General features: G+C 32.8%; 1 protein-coding gene across 1 annotated transcript in view; it reads right to left on the minus strand.

Moving 5' to 3' along the window:
- mgat5 (alpha-1,6-mannosylglycoprotein 6-beta-N-acetylglucosaminyltransferase) overlaps nucleotides 1-21,018 on the minus strand; it is a 97,037-nt gene that overhangs the window by 8,044 nt on the left and 67,975 nt on the right. The window contains exons 11-12 of the mRNA XM_051094355.1: nucleotides 11,313-11,446; nucleotides 2,610-2,759 (exon numbers count right to left, since the gene is read on the minus strand). Coding sequence (XP_050950312.1) covers nucleotides 2,610-2,759; nucleotides 11,313-11,446 — 284 coding nt within the window. The remainder of the gene's footprint in view (nucleotides 1-2,609; nucleotides 2,760-11,312; nucleotides 11,447-21,018) is intronic.

Raw genomic sequence — 21,018 nt, forward strand, 5'->3', positions numbered from 1 at the left:
AAAGCAACACTAATGTGTATGTAAATAATAATGTATAATAATGCTAATATTAATAACACACTACTTATTAATTTACATTCTATGCAGATAGCAGATATTTTTAACCAAAGCCATTATTATTAATAATATTATTATAGCTATTAATATAAAATTATTAGATTTCAAAATGATTAGGATTATAAATACTAAAAATATGAACTAATATTATTTTAATTATTTAAAATGGTTATTTTATTAATATTATTATTATTATTATTATAGCTATTAATATACAATTATTAGATTTCAAAATTATTTGAATTTTTATAAATAGTAAAAAATATTAACAAATACTATTAAAAAATATATTTTATTATTATTACTATTATTATTACTACTACAGCTATTAATATAAAATTATTAGTTTTTTTAAGTATTAGAAATTATTATAAATACTAAAAATATTATTGAATACTACTTTATTTAAGTAATTTTATTATTATTACTATTATTATTACTACAGCTATTAATATAAAATTATTAGATTTCTGAAATATTAGAATTATTATAAATACTAAAAATATTAAACATTTTTATTATTTAAAACGATTATTTTATTAATATTTTTATTATGTTTAAATGGACTGTAAATCTAATGTTGTAATAATTTAATATTTTAATGTTAATTATTTAAAAACGTTTTACATTATTTTTATTAGATTTTTAAATTACATATAATAATACAATGGTCATTACAACTAATTCATTTCTAATTTATTTATTTATTATTAATTAATTTTATTAAAATGTAACAAATATATAAAATATAAAAATATACACACATTATATTCTATAATATTACATATAATAAATAATTGTTAATTATTATAATTTATTTATATGTAGTTATATATGCAGGATGATTTATAATATCATTTTATAATAATAATAATAATAATAATAATAATATATTGTATTAAACTGTTAAATAATATAAACGAAATATATAAAAATTACAATCTTACTTTTAATAAAACTAATATTATACACATAATATAATATATAATACTAAATATAATAAATAATTGTACTCATAATATTTTCATATTTAGAACAAAAACACAACTTACATATTTTATTATTAGTATATATTCAAGATGATTCATAATAAAATAATAATAATAAATATGGTATAAAACTTATATAATATATAATATGATATATAAAATGCAACCTTTCTATTAATAAAACTACACATACACAAAATATAAAATTAAATATAATTATGTTATTAATTCTTGTACTTAATTTATGTATTATAAAAAATACAAATTATATATTTTATTATTGTTATATATTCAAGATGATTTATAATAGAATTTCATAATAATAATAATAATAATAATATTTTGTACTAAACTGTTAAATAATAAAGACACACAAACACAATATAATACATATTAAATATAATAAATAATTGTTACTCTATTATTATTTATTTATATTTAAAACAAAACACAACTTACATATTTTATTATTAGTGTATATTCAAGATGATTTATAATATAATAATAATAATAATGATATATTGTATTAAATTGTTATACAATTAAAACGATATATAAAAATACAACCTTACTATTAATAAAACTACACATACACACACAAAATATAATATTAAATATAATTATGTTATTAATTCTTATACTTAATTTATATGTATTATAAAAAATACAAATTATATATTTTATTATTGTTATATATTCAAGATGATTTATAAAATAATTTCATAATAATGATAATAATAAGAAGTTGTATCAACCTGTTTACATAATCAAAACGATATAAAAACAATCTTACTATTAATAAAACTGTACACACAATGTAATATACAAGTTTAAATATAATAATTTTAAACGTATAATATACAATATTAAATATAATAAACACGGTATTAATTCTTATAATACTGTCATATATTCAAGATTTCATAACAATAATAATCATAAAAATAATAAACAATATAAATAAATATTATGCACTAAAAATCATTGAAACTTTCTGTTGTTGAACTTCTATGGTTCCCCAAGAGGGGGCAGCAGAGAGGCACTGAAACACAGCTGGCTTATAGACGTCTTCAAGATGTGGTAGAAGCAGCTTTAGGTGAGATTAGCGAACATTTGCATGTCTGATCGGCTCCCGAGTCGCTTGGTTTATTTGTAAATTACGAGCGAGCGAGTCTAACGATATGTTTACTCTATCTATATGTAAACGAAGTGGCCTCGCTTTCTCTGGACTTTGCATGAAGTTGAAACAACAGGGGAAGTTAAACGTCAAACTGAGAAAGAGCAAGAAAAAGGGCGAGGCGGGAGAGAGAAAAAGAGATGTGAGATTTCAGAGAAACAGCAGCACGTCATCTCTCGTGGTTGACTTTCACGTCGGCCACAAACCACGAACGTCACTGTGCAGCTTTCACACTTACGTTTCAAGCAAACAAACGGGACAGACGGATTCATTTCTGTTATAAACTCAAAACACGAGCGAGAAAGGCCAAATAAACAATTGTAGAGGCCATAATCGAGTCTAGCAGAAATACATGGCAAAAACAAAAGGAGTTTGTTAATTCAGACCTTGGTCTCGCGCAGGAGGAACTGGAGGTCGCGTCCGCTGAGGATGCCGTGGTTCTTCACGTAGGCCGGCAGGTGGACCGTACTCGTGCCGTGAACCGTGCCGTGCACTTCCATGTACGAATGAATCACGTCCAGGTATTTCTTTTTATCCTAAAACACAAAGAAAGACACGTACGTGTGAGAAACATATGATGAAATGCAATTAAAGTAGTCTTACTATAGCACCCGGAAACTATTTTTCGTTTCTGCTGATGTAAGCAAGACCATGTGGGCGGAGCTACATTTTTTTAAACTCAAAATTAAATTCTATTACAGTTATTCCTTATTATTCATAAAATAATAATATAATATAAAATACATAAAACAAATTATAACATTATTTATTTGTATTCTAAAATTGTAACTGTACATTTTATTTTTTCTATAATCAAAATACATAATAATAATAAATGATTGTAAATATATACAATATGAAGTATAATATTATTCATAATAAAATATGTTTTTATTTTTTTCTGATAAAATCAAGATGTCAAGATAACTTAGAATTGAATTATATTACAGGTAGTCTTTAGTATTCATAAAATGAGTATTCATAAAAAAATATACAATATTACTATAAAAATGTAAATGTAAAAAAGTATAATATATCTAAAATTGTTAAATTAATTTTAATCACATTTTTATATAATCAAAATGCCAAATAATAATAATAAATTATGGCAAATAAATAAAATATGAAGTATAATAATACTATTCATATTATCAAAATAATATTGTTTCTTTTTTTATTTTTATTTAAAACATTTATTTATAACCTTGAATATAAAATAGTCTTAATACAATATTAATACAAAATACTTATGCATACTATTGCTATTAATAAAATCATTTTTAAAATAATATTTCAATTATTTATTTGCATTATAAAATTACAAACTATCTATATTATTAATAAATTGTCATAAAAATTATTAACCATAATAATATTACTAATAACAGGTTAAAAAAAACATTAAATGCAAAAAGTATAAAGCATATTACTATTCATATTAACTAAATAACACAAACTATTTTTTTCCACTGATGTAAGCAAGGTTTTTATTAGTAAATTGTTATATAATAGAAATGATTAAATATATTACTACTACTAATAACATTAATAAAAAACAAATAAAAAATAAAAAAATAACAAAATATTATGTAATATATATATATATATATATATATATATATATATATATATATATATATATATATATATATATATATATATACATACATACATACATACATATATATGGCAGGACTAAATATTTTTTAAATTCATATTAGGGTTAGTTTTAGTATTCAAATAGATCTTTATTTAAAAAAAAACTAATCGAATAAGTATAAAATAATTGTAATATTATATTAATATAAAATAATCATGTATAATACTGCTATGTATAATATTATGGTATTTTGCTAACTGTCAGATAATAAAAATTCTTAACCTTAATAATGCTATTAATAATATTAATAAAAACTTTGACTGCAAAAAGTATATTACTATTTACAAAAAAAGAATAAACTATTTATTTCCACTGACGTAAGCAAGACCATGTTAGTCCATGCAGTTAGTCTTTATCATTCATAACTATCTTTATTTGAAAACAATTAACATTAAAAATATAAAATAATGACGTATAATATTACTAACAAAACATAAAAATATTTTAAATATTTATTTGTATTTATATAATTAAAAATTATGTTATTTAGTTATGCAATTAAAATGATGAACCATAATAACAATACATAAAATATGCTATAATACTGATATAAAATATTATATTGATATTATACTATAAAATAAAGTAGTATATTGTTATTCATATTAAGAAAATAACAATGACAAACAAGTTTTTTTTTTTCCCCCGCTAATGTAAGCAAGAACACAGCTCTTAATGGTAACATCATATCTTATCTGAAACCATAAAATACAGGTTTCTGTAGGGATATTGTGTCTCTAATTCATTGATTCGGATGATCTGAATCATATTGAGACACTGTCACCAGATTTGTGTGACTGGAGCCAAAAGGCCCCGGGGAGCTTAAAACACACAAACAAAAAGCAGATTTTTTAAGCTCTCAGTGTGAACTTGTTTCAGTTGAGCAGAAGTGCAAAAGCAGACAGGAACAGTCAAACACAACTCTGGGGGAAACCCTGAGATGAAGACGATAAAATAAAGCTTTTTCTTTACAGACACTCAAAAGGATACAAAGACGCCCACTTCCTGTCAGAGGATGGAAGCAGAAATACAGCCAGATAATGTGTGTGTGTATGTATATTTATATATACACACAGGTGTGTCTCAATAAATTAGAATGTGGTGGAAAAGTTCATTTATTTCAGTAATTCAACTCAAATTGTGAAACTTGTGTATTAAATAAATTCAGTGCACACAGACTGAAGTAGTTTAAGTCTTTGGTTCTTTTAATTGTGATGATTTTGGCTCACATTTTACAAAAACCCACCAATTCACTATCTCAACAAATTAGAATACTTCATAAGAGCAATTAAAAAACATTTTTAGTGAATTGTTGGCCTTCTGGAAAGTATGTTTATTTACTGTATATGTACTCAATACTTGGTAGGGGCTCCTTTTGCTTTAATTACTGCCTCAATTGAGCGTGGCATGGAGGTGATCAGTCTGAGGTGGTATGGAAGCCCAGGTTTCTTTGACAGTGGCCTTCAGCTCATATGCATTTTTTGGTCTCTTGTTTCTCATTTTCCTCTTGACAATATCCCATAGATTCTCTATGGGGTTCAGGTCTGGTGAGTTTGCTGGCCAGTCAAGCACACCAACACCATGGTCATTTAACCAACTTTTGGTGCTTTTGGCAGTGTGGGCAGGTGCCAAATCCTGCTGGAAAAAGGAAATCAGCATCTTTAAAAAGCTGGTCAGCAGAAGGAAGCATGAAGTGCTCTAAAATTTTTTGGTAAACGGGTGCAGTGACTTTCAAAAAACACAGTGGACCAACACCAGCAGATGACATTGCACCCCAAATCATCACAGACTGTGGAAACTTAACACTGGACTTCAAGCAACTTGGGCTATGAGCTTCTCCACCCTTCCTCCAGACTCAAATGAAATACAAAACTTGCTCTCATCTGAAAAGAGGACTTTGGACCACTGGGCAACAGGTAAGACGCCTCTGATGTTGTTTGTGGTTCAGGAGTGGCTTAACAAGAGGAAAACGACAACTGTAGCCAAATTCATTGACACGTCTGTGTGTGGTGGCTCTTGATGCCTTGACCCCAGCCTCAGTCCATTCCTTGTGAAGTTCACCCAAATTCTCGATTTTGCTTGACAAGCCTCTCAAGGCTGCGGTTCTCTCGGTTGGTTGTGCATCTTTTTCTTCTACTCAACTTTCTGTTAACATGCTTGGATGCAGCACTCTGTGAACAGCCAGATTCTTTGGTAAAGAATGTTTGTGGCTTACCTTCCTTGTGAAGGGTGTCTATGATTGTCTTCTGGACAACTGTCAGATCAGCAGTCTTCAATCCCCATGATTGTGTAGCCTAGTGAACCAAACTGAGAGACCATTTTGAAGGCTCAGGAAACCTTTGCAGGTGTTTTGAGTTGATTAGCTGATTGGCATGTCACCATATTCTAATTTGCTGTGATAGTGAATGGGTGTTTTTTAGTTAAATGTGATCCAAAATCATTACAGTTAAAAGAACCAAATACTTAAAATACTTCAGTCTGGTCTGTGTGCATTGAATTTATTTAATACAAAAGTTTCACAATTTGAGTTGAATTACTGAAATAAATGAACTTTCTACGACATTCTAATATATATATATATATATACACAAATTTACTTGTAAAAAAAAAAAAAAATGGTATCCTAATAATTGTTAAATTAAAAATGTAAACATTTAATAAAAAATTATTTAATATCTTTTATGTGTGTGTGTATAAATATAGTACATTATGTACATAAAGTTTCTAATATAATGTAATAATATTTTTAATATATTTTATACTGAATTTGAAAATTTGAAATGAAAAACGTAAAGTGTCATTTTAAAAAATTCATCAAAATGTTAAACGAAGCGTTCAAAAATAATATTAAAAAAAGATTAAAATGCATAGATTTAGGGGGAAAAAAAAAATCAGTCAACAAACTACTACTACTGATTAATTATAAATAAAAATAAATAAATCAACATCAAAAATGATCAGTCTTAAGTAAAAAAATCTCTATATCTAAATACCTTTTTAAATATAATACTCAGTCTGGATTTCTTGCCTTCTTGTATTGTTACGTATGATTCTGAATTCACGTCTGTGAGTGATCGAATCTCAGGTCAAGAACACACACAAACACACACTATCAAACAGAATATCAATGATCTCCTCGTTTAATCATCAATTAGTTCCTTGTTTTATCGACTAACACACACAATGATAAGATTATGGGAGATATGAGCTGGAAATGCCAACACAGCATGCAAACACTGTGTGTTTGTGCGAGATACTGAAAGCAGCTACAAAGCGGAAAAATGTGCACTGTTTGGGTGTTTAATTAATGTACGGCATTATATTTTAGTATGTTTTTAGGCCTTAATGTGTGTGTGTGTCTGTGTGTGAGAGAGAAAGAGAGAGTAAAACCTACCACAGAAAAGCATCTGTGTTTGAGACAGAAAATAAATACACAGAGATGCATTACATGTGAACTTGTAGCACTAGTAATGCAATGAATGTATCTGTGTGTGTGTAAAGAAACAGCCAAGACTATTTGCATTTCAAAAGCCTATACACATATCCTCTGATCTCTAGACGACACACACACACACCCTGATTCAGGGTCTATGCTCAAGTTTGTTTCCATAGAAACCAGTACTTGAGAGGCTGTGCAATAGCAGGAGCCTTTCTCTCTCTTTATCGCCGGGTGGAGGATGGCATCAGTAAAATTGCATGAGGTTAAATGCGAATGCACTGTCGCTGTAATTGCATCCATCTTTCGCAACCCCTTTCTGACCCTGAGAATTAAACTGGACTTTTTTGCTACTATATCTTTAAGAGTTGCAAATGAGGCTCTGTGCGCTGACAAACTTTGTGAGCTTTGCGTCTTTTTATCCCGCAGTGTACGTCACAAACGAGGTTAATTGCAAATGCAATGTCGCTGTGAATGCATCCGTCTTTTGCAACCCTTATGCTGAACCTTGGTATTAAATGGGCTGGTTTTGTTACTGTACCTTTAAGATATGTAAATGAGCTCCATTACGATTAGCTAACCTCTGTGTACTAGAAACTTCATGCACAAACTTTTGTTTCATGTCCAACAGAGTAAGAAAAAAACCCAACGCTACCATGAAGTTAAATATGACTCTTATGTTCCTATGTTGTGCGTCACAAATGCTCAACATTCCCTGAGGTTAATTGCGAATGCTATGTCGCTATAAATGCATCTAAAGTTTGCTAACTTTTTTCAGTCCTTAGACCTAAACAGGCTGTTTTTGGTTACTGTACCTTTAAGATATGTAAATAAGCTCCTTTCTGATTAGCCGACCTCTGTGTGCTGTTAAACTTCACATGCAAACTTTCATATCCAAGAGAGCAAGAAAACAAAATAACAAAAACATTGTCCTTAAAATGACTCTTTTCATCCCGTGTTGCATGTAAAAAATCATGAAAAAAATGTCCATGAGGTTTACCGCGATAGTTTGTCAGTATAAACATTTATTTTTGCAACCCTTTTACTGAACCTTAGAATGAAAAGGGCTGTTTATTTTTTATTTTTTGGTTCTGTCCCTTTAAGATATGTACATGAGCTGGTTTGCGATTAGCATACTGGAAAGCTTTGCGGAAACGATCATTGTGTCAAACAGAAAAGTAAAATTTTGTCCATGATAACACTCTTTTCAACCCACTTGTTTGCCAAAATTTGCAAAAAACGTCTTAAAATTACCATTAAAATTAAACCGGCTGTTTTTGTTACTGTACCTTTAAGATGAGTAAATGAGCTGTGTTGTGATTAGCGTACTGGCAGACTTCGTGCAAACTTTCATTTTGTTTCAAGGAGAATAATAAACATTGTATCCATAACATGAGACGTTTAAACATTGTTCACTAAAAATTCGCAAAAACTTCTTAACATTACTGTTAAAATTAAACTGGCTGTTTTTGTTACTGTACCTTTAAAATAAATAAACAAGCTCTGTTGTGATTAGCGTACTGGCAAACTAGGTGCAAAATTTCATTTTGTGTTGGAGATAATAAAATTGTATCCATAATCACTTTTCTCAACTCATGTTGTTCACCAAAAATTACTGTTAAAATTAAACTTGCTGTTTTTGTTACTGTACCTTTAAGATAAGTAAATAAAGCTCTGTTGCGATTGGCGTACTGGCAAACTTCCACTTTGTGTTGAAGAGAACACAACCCAGTTGTGCGCAAAAATGCGCAAAAACTTACAATTACTTCACAATTACCGTAAAAATTACACTGGCTGTTTTCGTTTCTATCTTTTTAAGATATGTAAATGAGCTCTGTTGCGATTAGCGTGCTGGCAAACTTCGCACAAACTCATTGTGTGCCGAAGAGAATGATAATTCTACCCATAATATGACTCTCTTCAACACGTGTCGTTCTTCAAAAATGTGAAAAAAGCTTTAGAATTAACGTGAAAACTAAACTGGATGTTTTTGTTACTGTACCTTTAAAATATGTAAATGAGCTCTGTTGCGATTAACGTACTTGCAAACTTTGTGCAAACTTTCATTTTGTGTTGACGGAAACTGTAAAATTGTCCATAATATGACTTTTCTCCAAAAATGCGCAAAAACTTTTTAAAATTACCGTTAAAATCAAACTGGATGATTTTGTTACTGTACCTTAAAGAAAAATAAATGAGCTCTGTTGTGACTAGCGTACTGGCAGACTTCGTGCAAACTTTCATTTGAGCTATAAATGTTCACAAAAAAAATGTGCAAAAACACGTAAAAACGCGTAAAAACTTCTTAAAATTAATGTAAAAAAAATCTGGTTGTTTTTGTTACTGTACCTTTAAGATATATAAATGAGCTCTGTTGTGATTAGCATATTGGCAAACTTTGCGCAAACTTTCATTTTGTGTTGAAGATAATGATAATTTTGTCCATAATATGACTTTTCTCAACCTACGTTGTTCACCAAAAATGTGCAAAAACTTCTTCAAATTACCATTAAAATCAAACTGGATGATTTTGTTACTGTACCTTTGAGAAAAATAAATGAGCTGTGTTGTGATTAGCGTACTGGCAAACTTTGTGCAAACTTTCATTTTGTGTCAAAGATAATGATAATTTTATCTATAATATGACTTTTCTCAACCTATGTTGGTCACCAAAAATGCGTAAAAACGCATAAAAACTTCTTAAAATTAACGTAAAAAAATCAGGTTGTTTTTGTTACTGTACCTTTAAGATATATAAATGAGCTCTGCTGTGAATAGCATATTGGCAAACTTTGCGCAAACTTTCATTTTGTGTTGAAGATAATGATAATTTTGTCCATAATGTGACTTTTCTCAACTTACGTTGTTCACCAAAAATGTGCAAAAACGTCTTAAAATTACCGTTAAAATTAAACTGGCTGTTTTGTTACTGTACCTTTAAGAACAATAAATGAGCTCTGTTGCGTCCTGCAAACTACACACAAACTTTCATTTTGTGTCGAAGATAACAACAAAAATTGTATCCATAATATGACTTTTTTTCAACCAACGTTGTTTCCAAAAAAAAAAAAAACGCACAAACATTTCTTAAAATTACCGTTAAAATCAAAGTGGATGTTTTTATTACTGTACCTTTAAGATAAATAAATGAGCTCTGTTGTGATTAGTGTACTGGCAAACTTTGTGCAAACTTTCATTTTGTGTCGAAGATAACAACAAAAATTGTTTCCAAAAAACAACCAACACTGTTTCCAAAAAAAAAAAATGTGCAAAAATTTTCTTAAAATAATCGTTAAAATTACACTGGATGTTTTTGTTACTGTATCTTTAAGATATGTAAATCAGCTCTGTTGCAAAAGCTTTTCATTCGCCAGCTCTTTTCATCCCACGTTCTTCGCCACAAATGAGAAGTTAAAACACAAATATATCGTTGCAAGATCCTCGTGAACTTTAAAATCAACTGGCCTGTTTTTGTTACCGTACCTACTGTAAGAAACGCAAATGAGGTCTTTTGCAATTAGCAAACCTTTGCGTTCTGGCATACTTCACATTAAAACTCGTTTCATGTCCACGAGAGCAGGAAAAATGTTTATCCCCTATCTTTTGCCAAAAACACGCAAAATTCTCTTGATGGACATCGGAGAAACAGATTGAGAATAAGGTCCCTTCTGGGAAAAAGCGTGTGGGATTAGATGTTCTGGACTGTGCATGAGTACAGTGGGACTGGTTTTTCATCTGCGTCTCTCATCACACGGGCCGTTTTGGATCCAGATGGGCAGCGAAACGTTCTCTGCAGGAACATCTAAACGGCGGAACGGGCCGTGACCTTGCAGTGGGGAAAGATGAAGTCATCGCAGCCGAATTGAAAACACTTTTGTTGGCGCTCAAAGTCGGAAAACGTGGCGAAACAATCTAGCATATAAACACCACACGGTTTTACATGTAAACAGCCAAGAATCGTTGGACGTGGCTGTTGTTTTGAGCAGAACTCACCTTCCAGAAGTTGTCCACCTTGCCGTAAACAAGCGATTGGTTTTGCCGTTTGATGTCGTCGATGTGCCTGACGTCGCTGGCGTTCAGGTGCTGCTCCACCACGAAGCCCAGGAAGCTGTTATCTGGAGTGTGAGCTGTGGGGAAAACACAACGACCAATCAGACGAGGGCGGAGACATCCAGCCAATCAACATCAACATAAGATATCCACCTTCAAGTTAATTCAACTTGAAAAATATAGCTTCTGCCAGTGTATGAAAAGCAGTTTAAATGAACAATATGTGGAAGAAAAAATATATATAATTCACACTTCAAAATTGCTTCTCACATAATACAATAATCAATATCTTCTGCATTAGTTATTTACTCTTGTAATAAGCAGGATAATGCACGGTCAGATGGTCATTATTATAAAATAAGACCATATGACTGTATTATTCCTTGTGTAATATATCTATGGCTAATTATTAAAGCAAGAACAAATAATTGTTTGTAAATATGAACATATATGTATTGAAATTGCAAAAAATTGAAAATCACAAAAGGCAAAAATCAAAATTAAAAAAAAAAAAAAAAAAAAAAAAAAAAAAAAAAAAAAAAATGTAATTCTGGGGCCTGCCACGTTTTAAAATTTATACTTAATTTTTTTTTTTAAATAAAATACAATAAAATAAAATGAAATAAAATAAAATAATAATAAAGGTGCATTAATGTTTACAATTTTGGCTGTTATTTAGCCTTAATTATTTAGTTTCAGTTCAAATTTCAAATTTCAGTTTAAGTTTAAAAATCAGCGGACATTTTTTATAAAAAGCTTAAAATAAAAAATGTTAGGACGTGAAAAAATGACATAAAATGAATTAAATTACAAAATGTGTCGGCATAAATAAATAAATATCATTAAAAAATACCAGGGAAAGATGTTTTAAATGTTACACATTTATAAAATGTAATTTTTTTTGGCCAAAAAAAGTTATTTTTATATAATTTTTTATAAATTATATTAAATATATTTATGTACATTAACCCTATCAGTTTTGGCAGTTTTATTAATTATTAGGGTTTCTAATCATTTTAGTTTTTACATTAAAAAAAAAAAAAAAAAAAAAAAACCTTATTAAAACTTCTAATATATTATAAAAAATGTCAAGTTGGGGAAAGATGAAGTTACCAAAAAAAAAAAAAAGTTACAAATTATATATTTATCAAAAAAATTAAAATGTTTTTTTGGTACATTACTTTTAACAAATTATTGATGTTTCTGCAATTACTAAGTTTCATAACCGCTTTGATTCAGAAAAAAAAAGAAAAAAAAAATGTCAAGTTGAGGCAAGATGTCACATGATTTAAATGACTTTCATAAAAATATGTTAAATTACTAAATTTGTAGGCTAGAAAAAAAAAATTAAATTATATAAATATATTACATTTTGGTACATTACTCTTTACAATTTTTACTATTTATTAGTAAGTTTCATAAATCCTTTTGTTTCAAAATTTTGATAAACTAACCAGTCTTTTTAATGGCAGGTTCCAGTGTGACAACTTGCCCCATATAATGTTACAACAATCTCTACCTTTTTTTTTATATATATATATATTTAAATTTAAAGACATTTTTCTATAAAGAAATAATAAAATTAAAAAATACAACATTATTAACCAAACACAAATGATAAACACAAAAACAAATAATGCAATAATAAACATTTTCAAAATTCTAAACATTATAGCTTGTTAAACACTGTAAAAATCTCAGATCTAGCACAGCACATCAGGACGGGAGCGCCAGAGGGAAGATGTTCAGATTAATTGTGTACGAGAAAGATCCGTGTGGGTGTCCACGTTGCCAAGCGAGGAGCTGTTACCATGACAACGGTAGTCCAAGAGGTCGCCAGGGTAACAAGGCTTGGCAGAGATACACCTGAACGCCATCTGTCCGAAAAATTCAATCCTCAGATTAAGATTTCTTCTTTACACACATACACCTCTCAAACGCGTGTGTACGTGTGTGTGTGTGTGTGTATGGTCCGTGGTTAATGCCTGCGGGAGCAGCTGGAGCGTGTTGTCACGGCTACCCGTCAATTCCAATGAGAGCGCAGGATGGAATTCAGAGCCCAGGCGGCCCATAATGCAATTTGCCCAATTTTGTAGAAACCATAAATGGTGTTTAAATGGAATACGGGTCTCTTGCTCTCCTCCTCACCATATATACTGTAAATAGTGCAAATATGGCTCTACGAGAACACACACACACATATATATATCAACTTGCACATTCACTCATACACGCTCACATATGCACACTAACAATTGCACACTCACACACCACATGCACATGTGCCCACACACACTTACGGACTCATGCACACACATTCACCCGCACACTCACACATGCTCACACACACATACACTAACACTCACTCAAACACGCTCACACTCACATATTTGCACACTCATGCACTCACGCATGTTCACTCACGCGCACACTTGTTCTCATTCTTGCTCACACTCACATGCACGCGTACACTAACTCATGCACACATTCACATAGACGCTAACACTCATTCACAAATGCTCACACTCACATGCATGCACACATCCGCACACACACACTCACTCCCACATGCACATTAACACACATGGGCACACTCACAGACTGACGCACATTCACTCACTCCTGCACACCTCACTCATACATGCTCACAATCAAATACTCGCACACACACACCACTCGCACACTCACCTGCACACTTGTTCACTCACGCTCACACATGCACGTGTGCACTAACTCATGCACACACTCACGAGCATGCACACACACACGCTCACTCACACATGCACATTAACACACTCACGTTCACTCATTCACACGCACTTATGCAATAACTCATGCAGTAACACACTCACAGAAACACACACATACAGTATGTACATTCGCACGCATATTCACACGTGCACACACTCACATACTCGCACTCACGTTCACTCACACGCTTACACGTGCACATGCAGTCACACACAAACACACTAACACTTTCACACACACATGCATACACGCTTACACTCGCACACACGCTCACACTCGCACACACACGCTAACACTCACTCAAACACGCTCACACACACTCGCACACCTCACACACGCACGTTCACTCACATGCACGTTCACTCACGCACCACTCGCACACTCATGTGTACACTTGTTCACACTCATGCTCACACATGCACGTGTGCACTAACTCATGCACACACTCACGAGCATGCACACACTCATACTCGCACACTCACGTTCACTCACACGAACATGCTTACATGTGTGCACTAACACATGCAGTCACACACACACAAACACACACATACGCTAACACTCAAACACATGCATACACGCTCACACTCTTGCACACACTCACACACCTCACACGTACGCTCACGCACATTCACTCATGCACCACGCGCACACTCATGCGCACACTCATGCGCACACTTGTTCACACTCACGAGCATGCACACACGCACGTGTGCACTAACTCATGCACACATTCACGATCATGCACACACACGCTCACTCACACATGCACATTAACACACTCACGTTCACTCATTCACACGCACTTATGCAATAACTCATGCAGTAACACACACTCACAGAAACACACACATACAGTATGTACATTCGCACGCATATTCACACGTGCACACACTCACATACTCGCACTCACGTTCACTCACACGCTTACACATGTGCACATGCAGTCACACACAAACACACTACCACTTTCACACACACATGCATACACGCTTACACTCGCACACACGCTCACACTCGCACACACACGCTAACACTCACTCAAACACGCTCACACACACTCGCACACCTCACACACGCACGTTCACTCACATGCACGTTCACTCACGCACCACTCGCACACTCATGTGTACACTTGTTCACACTCATGCTCACACATGCACGTGTGCACTAACTCATGCACACACTCACGAGCATGCACACACTCATACTCGCACACTCACGTTCACTCACACGAACATGCTTACATGTGTGCACTAACACATGCAGTCACACACACACAAACACACACATACGCTAACACTCAAACACATGCATACACGCTCACACTCTTGCACACACTCACACACCTCACACGTACGCTCACGCACATTCACTCATGCACCACGCGCACACTCATGCGCACACTTGTTCACACTCACGAGCATGCACACACGCACGTGTGCACTAACTCATGCACACATTCACGATCATGCACACACACGCTCACTCACACATGCACATTAACACACTCACGTTCACTCATTCACACGCACTTATGCAATAACTCATGCAGTAACACACACTCACAGAAACACACACATACAGTATGTATGTACATTCGCACGCATATTCACACGTGCACACACTCACACATACTCACGCACTCACGTTCACTCACACGCTTACACATGTGCACATGCAGTCACACACAAACACACTACCACTTTCACACACACATGCATACACGCTTACACTCGCACACACGCTCACACTCGCACACACACGCTAACACTCACTCAAACACGCTCACACACACTCGCACACCTCACACACGCACGTTCACTCACATGCACGTTCACTCACGCACCACTCGCACACTCATGTGTACACTTGTTCACACTCATGCTCACACATGCACGTGTGCACTAACTCATGCACACACTCACGAGCATGCACACACTCATACTCGCACACTCACGTTCACTCACACGAACATGCTTACATGTGTGCACTAACACATGCAGTCACACACACACACACACAAACACACACATACGCTAACACTCAAACACATGCATACACGCTCACACTCTTGCACACACTCACACACCTCACACGTACGCTCACGCACATTCACTCATGCACCACGCGCACACTCATGCGCACACTTGTTCACACTCACGAGCATGCACACACGCACGTGTGCACTAACTCATGCACACATTCACGATCATGCACACACACGCTCACTCACACATGCACATTAACACACTCACGTTCACTCATTCACACGCACTTATGCAATAACTCATGCAGTAACACACACTCACAGAAACACACACATACAGTATGTACATTCGCACGCATATTCACACGTGCACACACTCACATACTCGCACTCACGTTCACTCACACGCTTACACATGTGCACATGCAGTCACACACAAACACACTAACACTTTCACACACACATGCATACACGCTTACACTTGCACACACGCTCACACTCGCACACACGCTAACACTCACTCAAACACGCTCACACACACTCGCACACCTCACACATGCACGTTCACTCACGCACCACTCGCACACTCATGTGTACACTTGTTCACACTCATGCTCACATGCACGTGTGCACACACTCACGAGCATACACATTCACACACTCACATACTCGCACGTTCACTCACTCACACGCACACTTATGCAATAACTCATGCACAGTCACACACACTCACACAAACATTAACACTCACACGCACACTCACGCACACACATACGCCAACACTCACTCAAACATGCTCACACTCTTGCACACACTCGCATTTGTTCAGTCATATACTTGCACACATGCACACACTCACATTCACTCACGCACCGCTTGCACTCAGTGCACACTTGTTCACACTCACGCTCACATGCGTGCACTAAAACATGCACACACTCACACACACAAGTACATGCTCACTCACATACACACACACACACACACACACACATACACAGACACACACACTCACAAGCACACACACAGGCACATGCTTACAGTCTCACACCAGCAATCAACACCATTACAATTATCGGTGTGAACAAAGACAGAACATTCTTTTTGGAATTCCATAATACCAATTGCGCTTCCATAAAGTCGCACAAGATTCTCTAATGTGTCTTTCTGCAATTTTTGTACCAAAAAAGAGGAAGGTTTTTGACTGAGTTGCAAAAGACACGTCTAGACCTCACATACTGTACATGCACTCGTCGCCCTTCAGAAGAGCGCTTCACAACATGACGCAGCAACAACATGCAGAACTGCTGAGAAGACAAATTATGCAGTTTGCAGGTGGCGTCACAGAGATGTTGTCAGTAATTAGCAGGAATGTGGGAGTTTGTGTGTGTCACAGAGAATTCTTATTAAATCTAGTAGAGGAAGTAGAGGAGCAGAAAGAATGAAACCTCAGCATATCACACACACACACACACAAACACACACAGAGACGTCTCACTGCAGCGGCTTTCATCTGTGATAGACATCTTATCCTGATGAGTTTCACACACTAATGTGCTTTGCTGAAGTGCAGATTAGTTTCTGAAGGACAAAGCTTCATTCTTACATGAAAATGAAAGGATAAAATGATCTCAGGACAAAGTGTGCAAAGTGTGCTGCATTGAAAGCAGCAACAGATTAAACATGAACCATTTCTCAAAAGGCCCTCCCCACATAAAAAAAATATTTGAATTAAAAAATGTGTGTATATGTATGTGTATATATATATATTTTTCTCAATAATTATTATTCATGTTTTATTATTTTATTATCATTCAAATTATTTATATAACTTATTTTATATATATATATATATATATATATAAATATAAATATAAATATAAATATATATATATATGTGTGTGTGTGTGTGTATATATATATATATATATATATATATATATATATATACACATACACACATACATACATACATACATATACACACACACACACATTATTTACTTATATATTATTACAAATTACATATTTTTATCCACTCACAAACAAAATGTATATATATCCACATATCAGTTATCATTTTTTCTGTTCGGCATATGGTAAACTGTCTAGTAATTAATAATTCAACGGCATAACCAGATGCCTGTGAAAAAACAGTCTCTTAATTACAAGAACGCTACAGGAGAAGTGTTTTTAAGTGACTGACCCCTCCATTGACTCTGACTTTAATTATTCATACCTTATGCATAAACACATGAATATTTATACACATTTTACACATATTCCCCTAAGCAGCCAAGGGCGTTTTCCTTTCATTTACGAAAAGTATCCGACATTAAATGGCGTATAAGAGGAAGTGCCATGCAAATGACAGGAAGTCGGCTGGTTTGCATGACTGCGAAGCCCTCTGTGCATCTATGTGGCATCACAAGCAAAAGACTGTGGCAAAAGTATGTGCGAAATTGCCAGCGGCCGTCTGTCGAACACCCAAATGTTGTGTTTATGAGTGTGTAAATGTATGTGTGACTCTTTCAGCCGCGGTTTCACTCGAGAAAACTTTCCACCAAACCCACAAGACGTCATCTTAGTCTAGCAAACCTCAGAAAGCGATACAAAAGAACTCAAATGGAAACTGAATAATTCCTGCACCACAACGGCGTACCGAAAGCGACTTCCTCCCTTGGTCTCGCGCCGCGCCGGCGATTCGCTCATCTGATACGTGTGGGAAGCACCACGAATAATAGCCGCACCACGGTGGACGTTTAGGAGTGAAAGAAACGGGGGCACGTCATTCTAACCTGTCGTACAGACAATATATGAGGTCGACAGAGAGCAATGTGATGTTTATCAAAGTGCAATGAGATACCGCAGTGCATTGTGGGAAGTGTCGAGGGGACGGCGGGATAAAGGGCTTTGACTGGCAGTGTTAAGAATGGAGGGCATAGACACGCGTGCGCTCGCATCTGATGCAATCGACTCGTAATATTTGAGGAGCAGGGTTTCCCAATGGCTGGATTTGGCGAGTGTGAGTGAATCTGGAGTTGACAGACGGACAGGTAGGTTTGTGTTAGTCTGCTGTCAGCGCTCGTGTTCTCACAAATGCCGGTGGACACGAGGCGAGGTCAATTACACACACCTGTCAAGGGGCCGTCTTCTTCAAATCAAGCTCCAGGAGATCAGATACACAACACCACACACACACACACACACACACACACACACACGCTATCAAATATGTAGCTGAACTCAGCTGAATGTCATGGAACCTGTCAAGGTTGCCAAAAGAATTCCTAAAAATGTTTTTACTGTAATCCAAAACAAAATTTTCATTTCACTTTTATAATTCTTAAAAAATACTGAAATAAAATAAAAATAAATAAATGAATGAATAAATAAATAACTAATATAACAATAATAAATAAAAAAAATTGCGTGTATATACATATATATAAATATATATAAATAATATATATATATATATATAAATATATATATATATATATATATATATATATATATGTACATATGTATATATATATATATATATATATATATATATACACACACATATACACATACCTATACATACATATATATATATATATATATATACATACATATATATACATATATATACATATGTATATATATATATGTGTATATATATATATGTATATATATGTATGTATAGGTATGTATATGTATATATATATATATATGTGTATTTATGTATATATATGCATGTATAGGTATATATATATATATATATATATATATATATATATATATATATATATATATATACACACACACACACACACACACACACACACACACATATATATATATATATATAAATATTTATTATTGTTATATTAGTTATTTATTCATTCATTTATTTATTTTTATTTTATTTCAGTATTTTTTAAGAATTATAAAAGTGAAATGAAAATACAGGGGGGGGGGATGAGCTTAATTGTCATTTAAAAAGAATTAATTAATTAATTAATTAATAAAAAAAATACATTCACACAATATAAAGTAATTTATTTATTTATTCATTTATTTTATTTCAGTATTATTAAAGAATTATAATTTTTTTTAAGAATTATAAAAATATGAGATATTTGCTTAATTGTCATGAAAAAGTACTGTAATAAATAAATAAATATATATATATATATATATATATATATATATATATATATATATATATATATATATATATATATATATATATATAAATAAATTAGAGATGCTTTTCATTATTAAAATTTGATAAAACCATTACAATGGAATCAAGAAAAAAAAAAGTAAAAAGTATAGTACAAAAAAATTGTTTCACTTAAATGTGCCATTTTTGTATTGCTGATAAATGGTGTAAACTTCATGATTTCAATTAATTAGACATGTTTTGATTAATATTTTTTTTTAATGTAACCTGTCTAGAAAAATTAAAATGGAAAAAATGGAATCCAGAATAATTAAAACGAAAAAAATAAAATAAAATAAAATAATAATTAAAAAAAATAAATAAATAATAATAATAATATTATTAATAATATATATAATATTAATAATAATAATATATATATATAATATTTATTACTCTGATTTAACTTTTTTTTTTTTCAAATTTATTTCTCATAATATGACTTAGCTTTTTGACTTAAGTTTTACTTTAGATTTTTTTGGAATTAAAAGAGTGTCTGAAATGTAAAGAAAGTACAATAAAAAAAAATACTATACTACACTATTTTTTAAAAATATTTGCCTTTTTTTGTGGGAAATGAATATGATTTAATTATAATCCTGTGCGGTTTTGTGAGATTCAGCCCTTAGTTTAGCGACGCTGCGCTCCAGAAAGAGTTGAAACGTTTGTTTTGTCGACACACATCTCTGTGAAAG

The sequence above is a fragment of the Labeo rohita genome, chromosome 22 (genome assembly GCF_022985175.1).
Source record: "Labeo rohita strain BAU-BD-2019 chromosome 22, IGBB_LRoh.1.0, whole genome shotgun sequence".
NCBI lineage: Eukaryota > Metazoa > Chordata > Actinopteri > Cypriniformes > Cyprinidae > Labeo > Labeo rohita.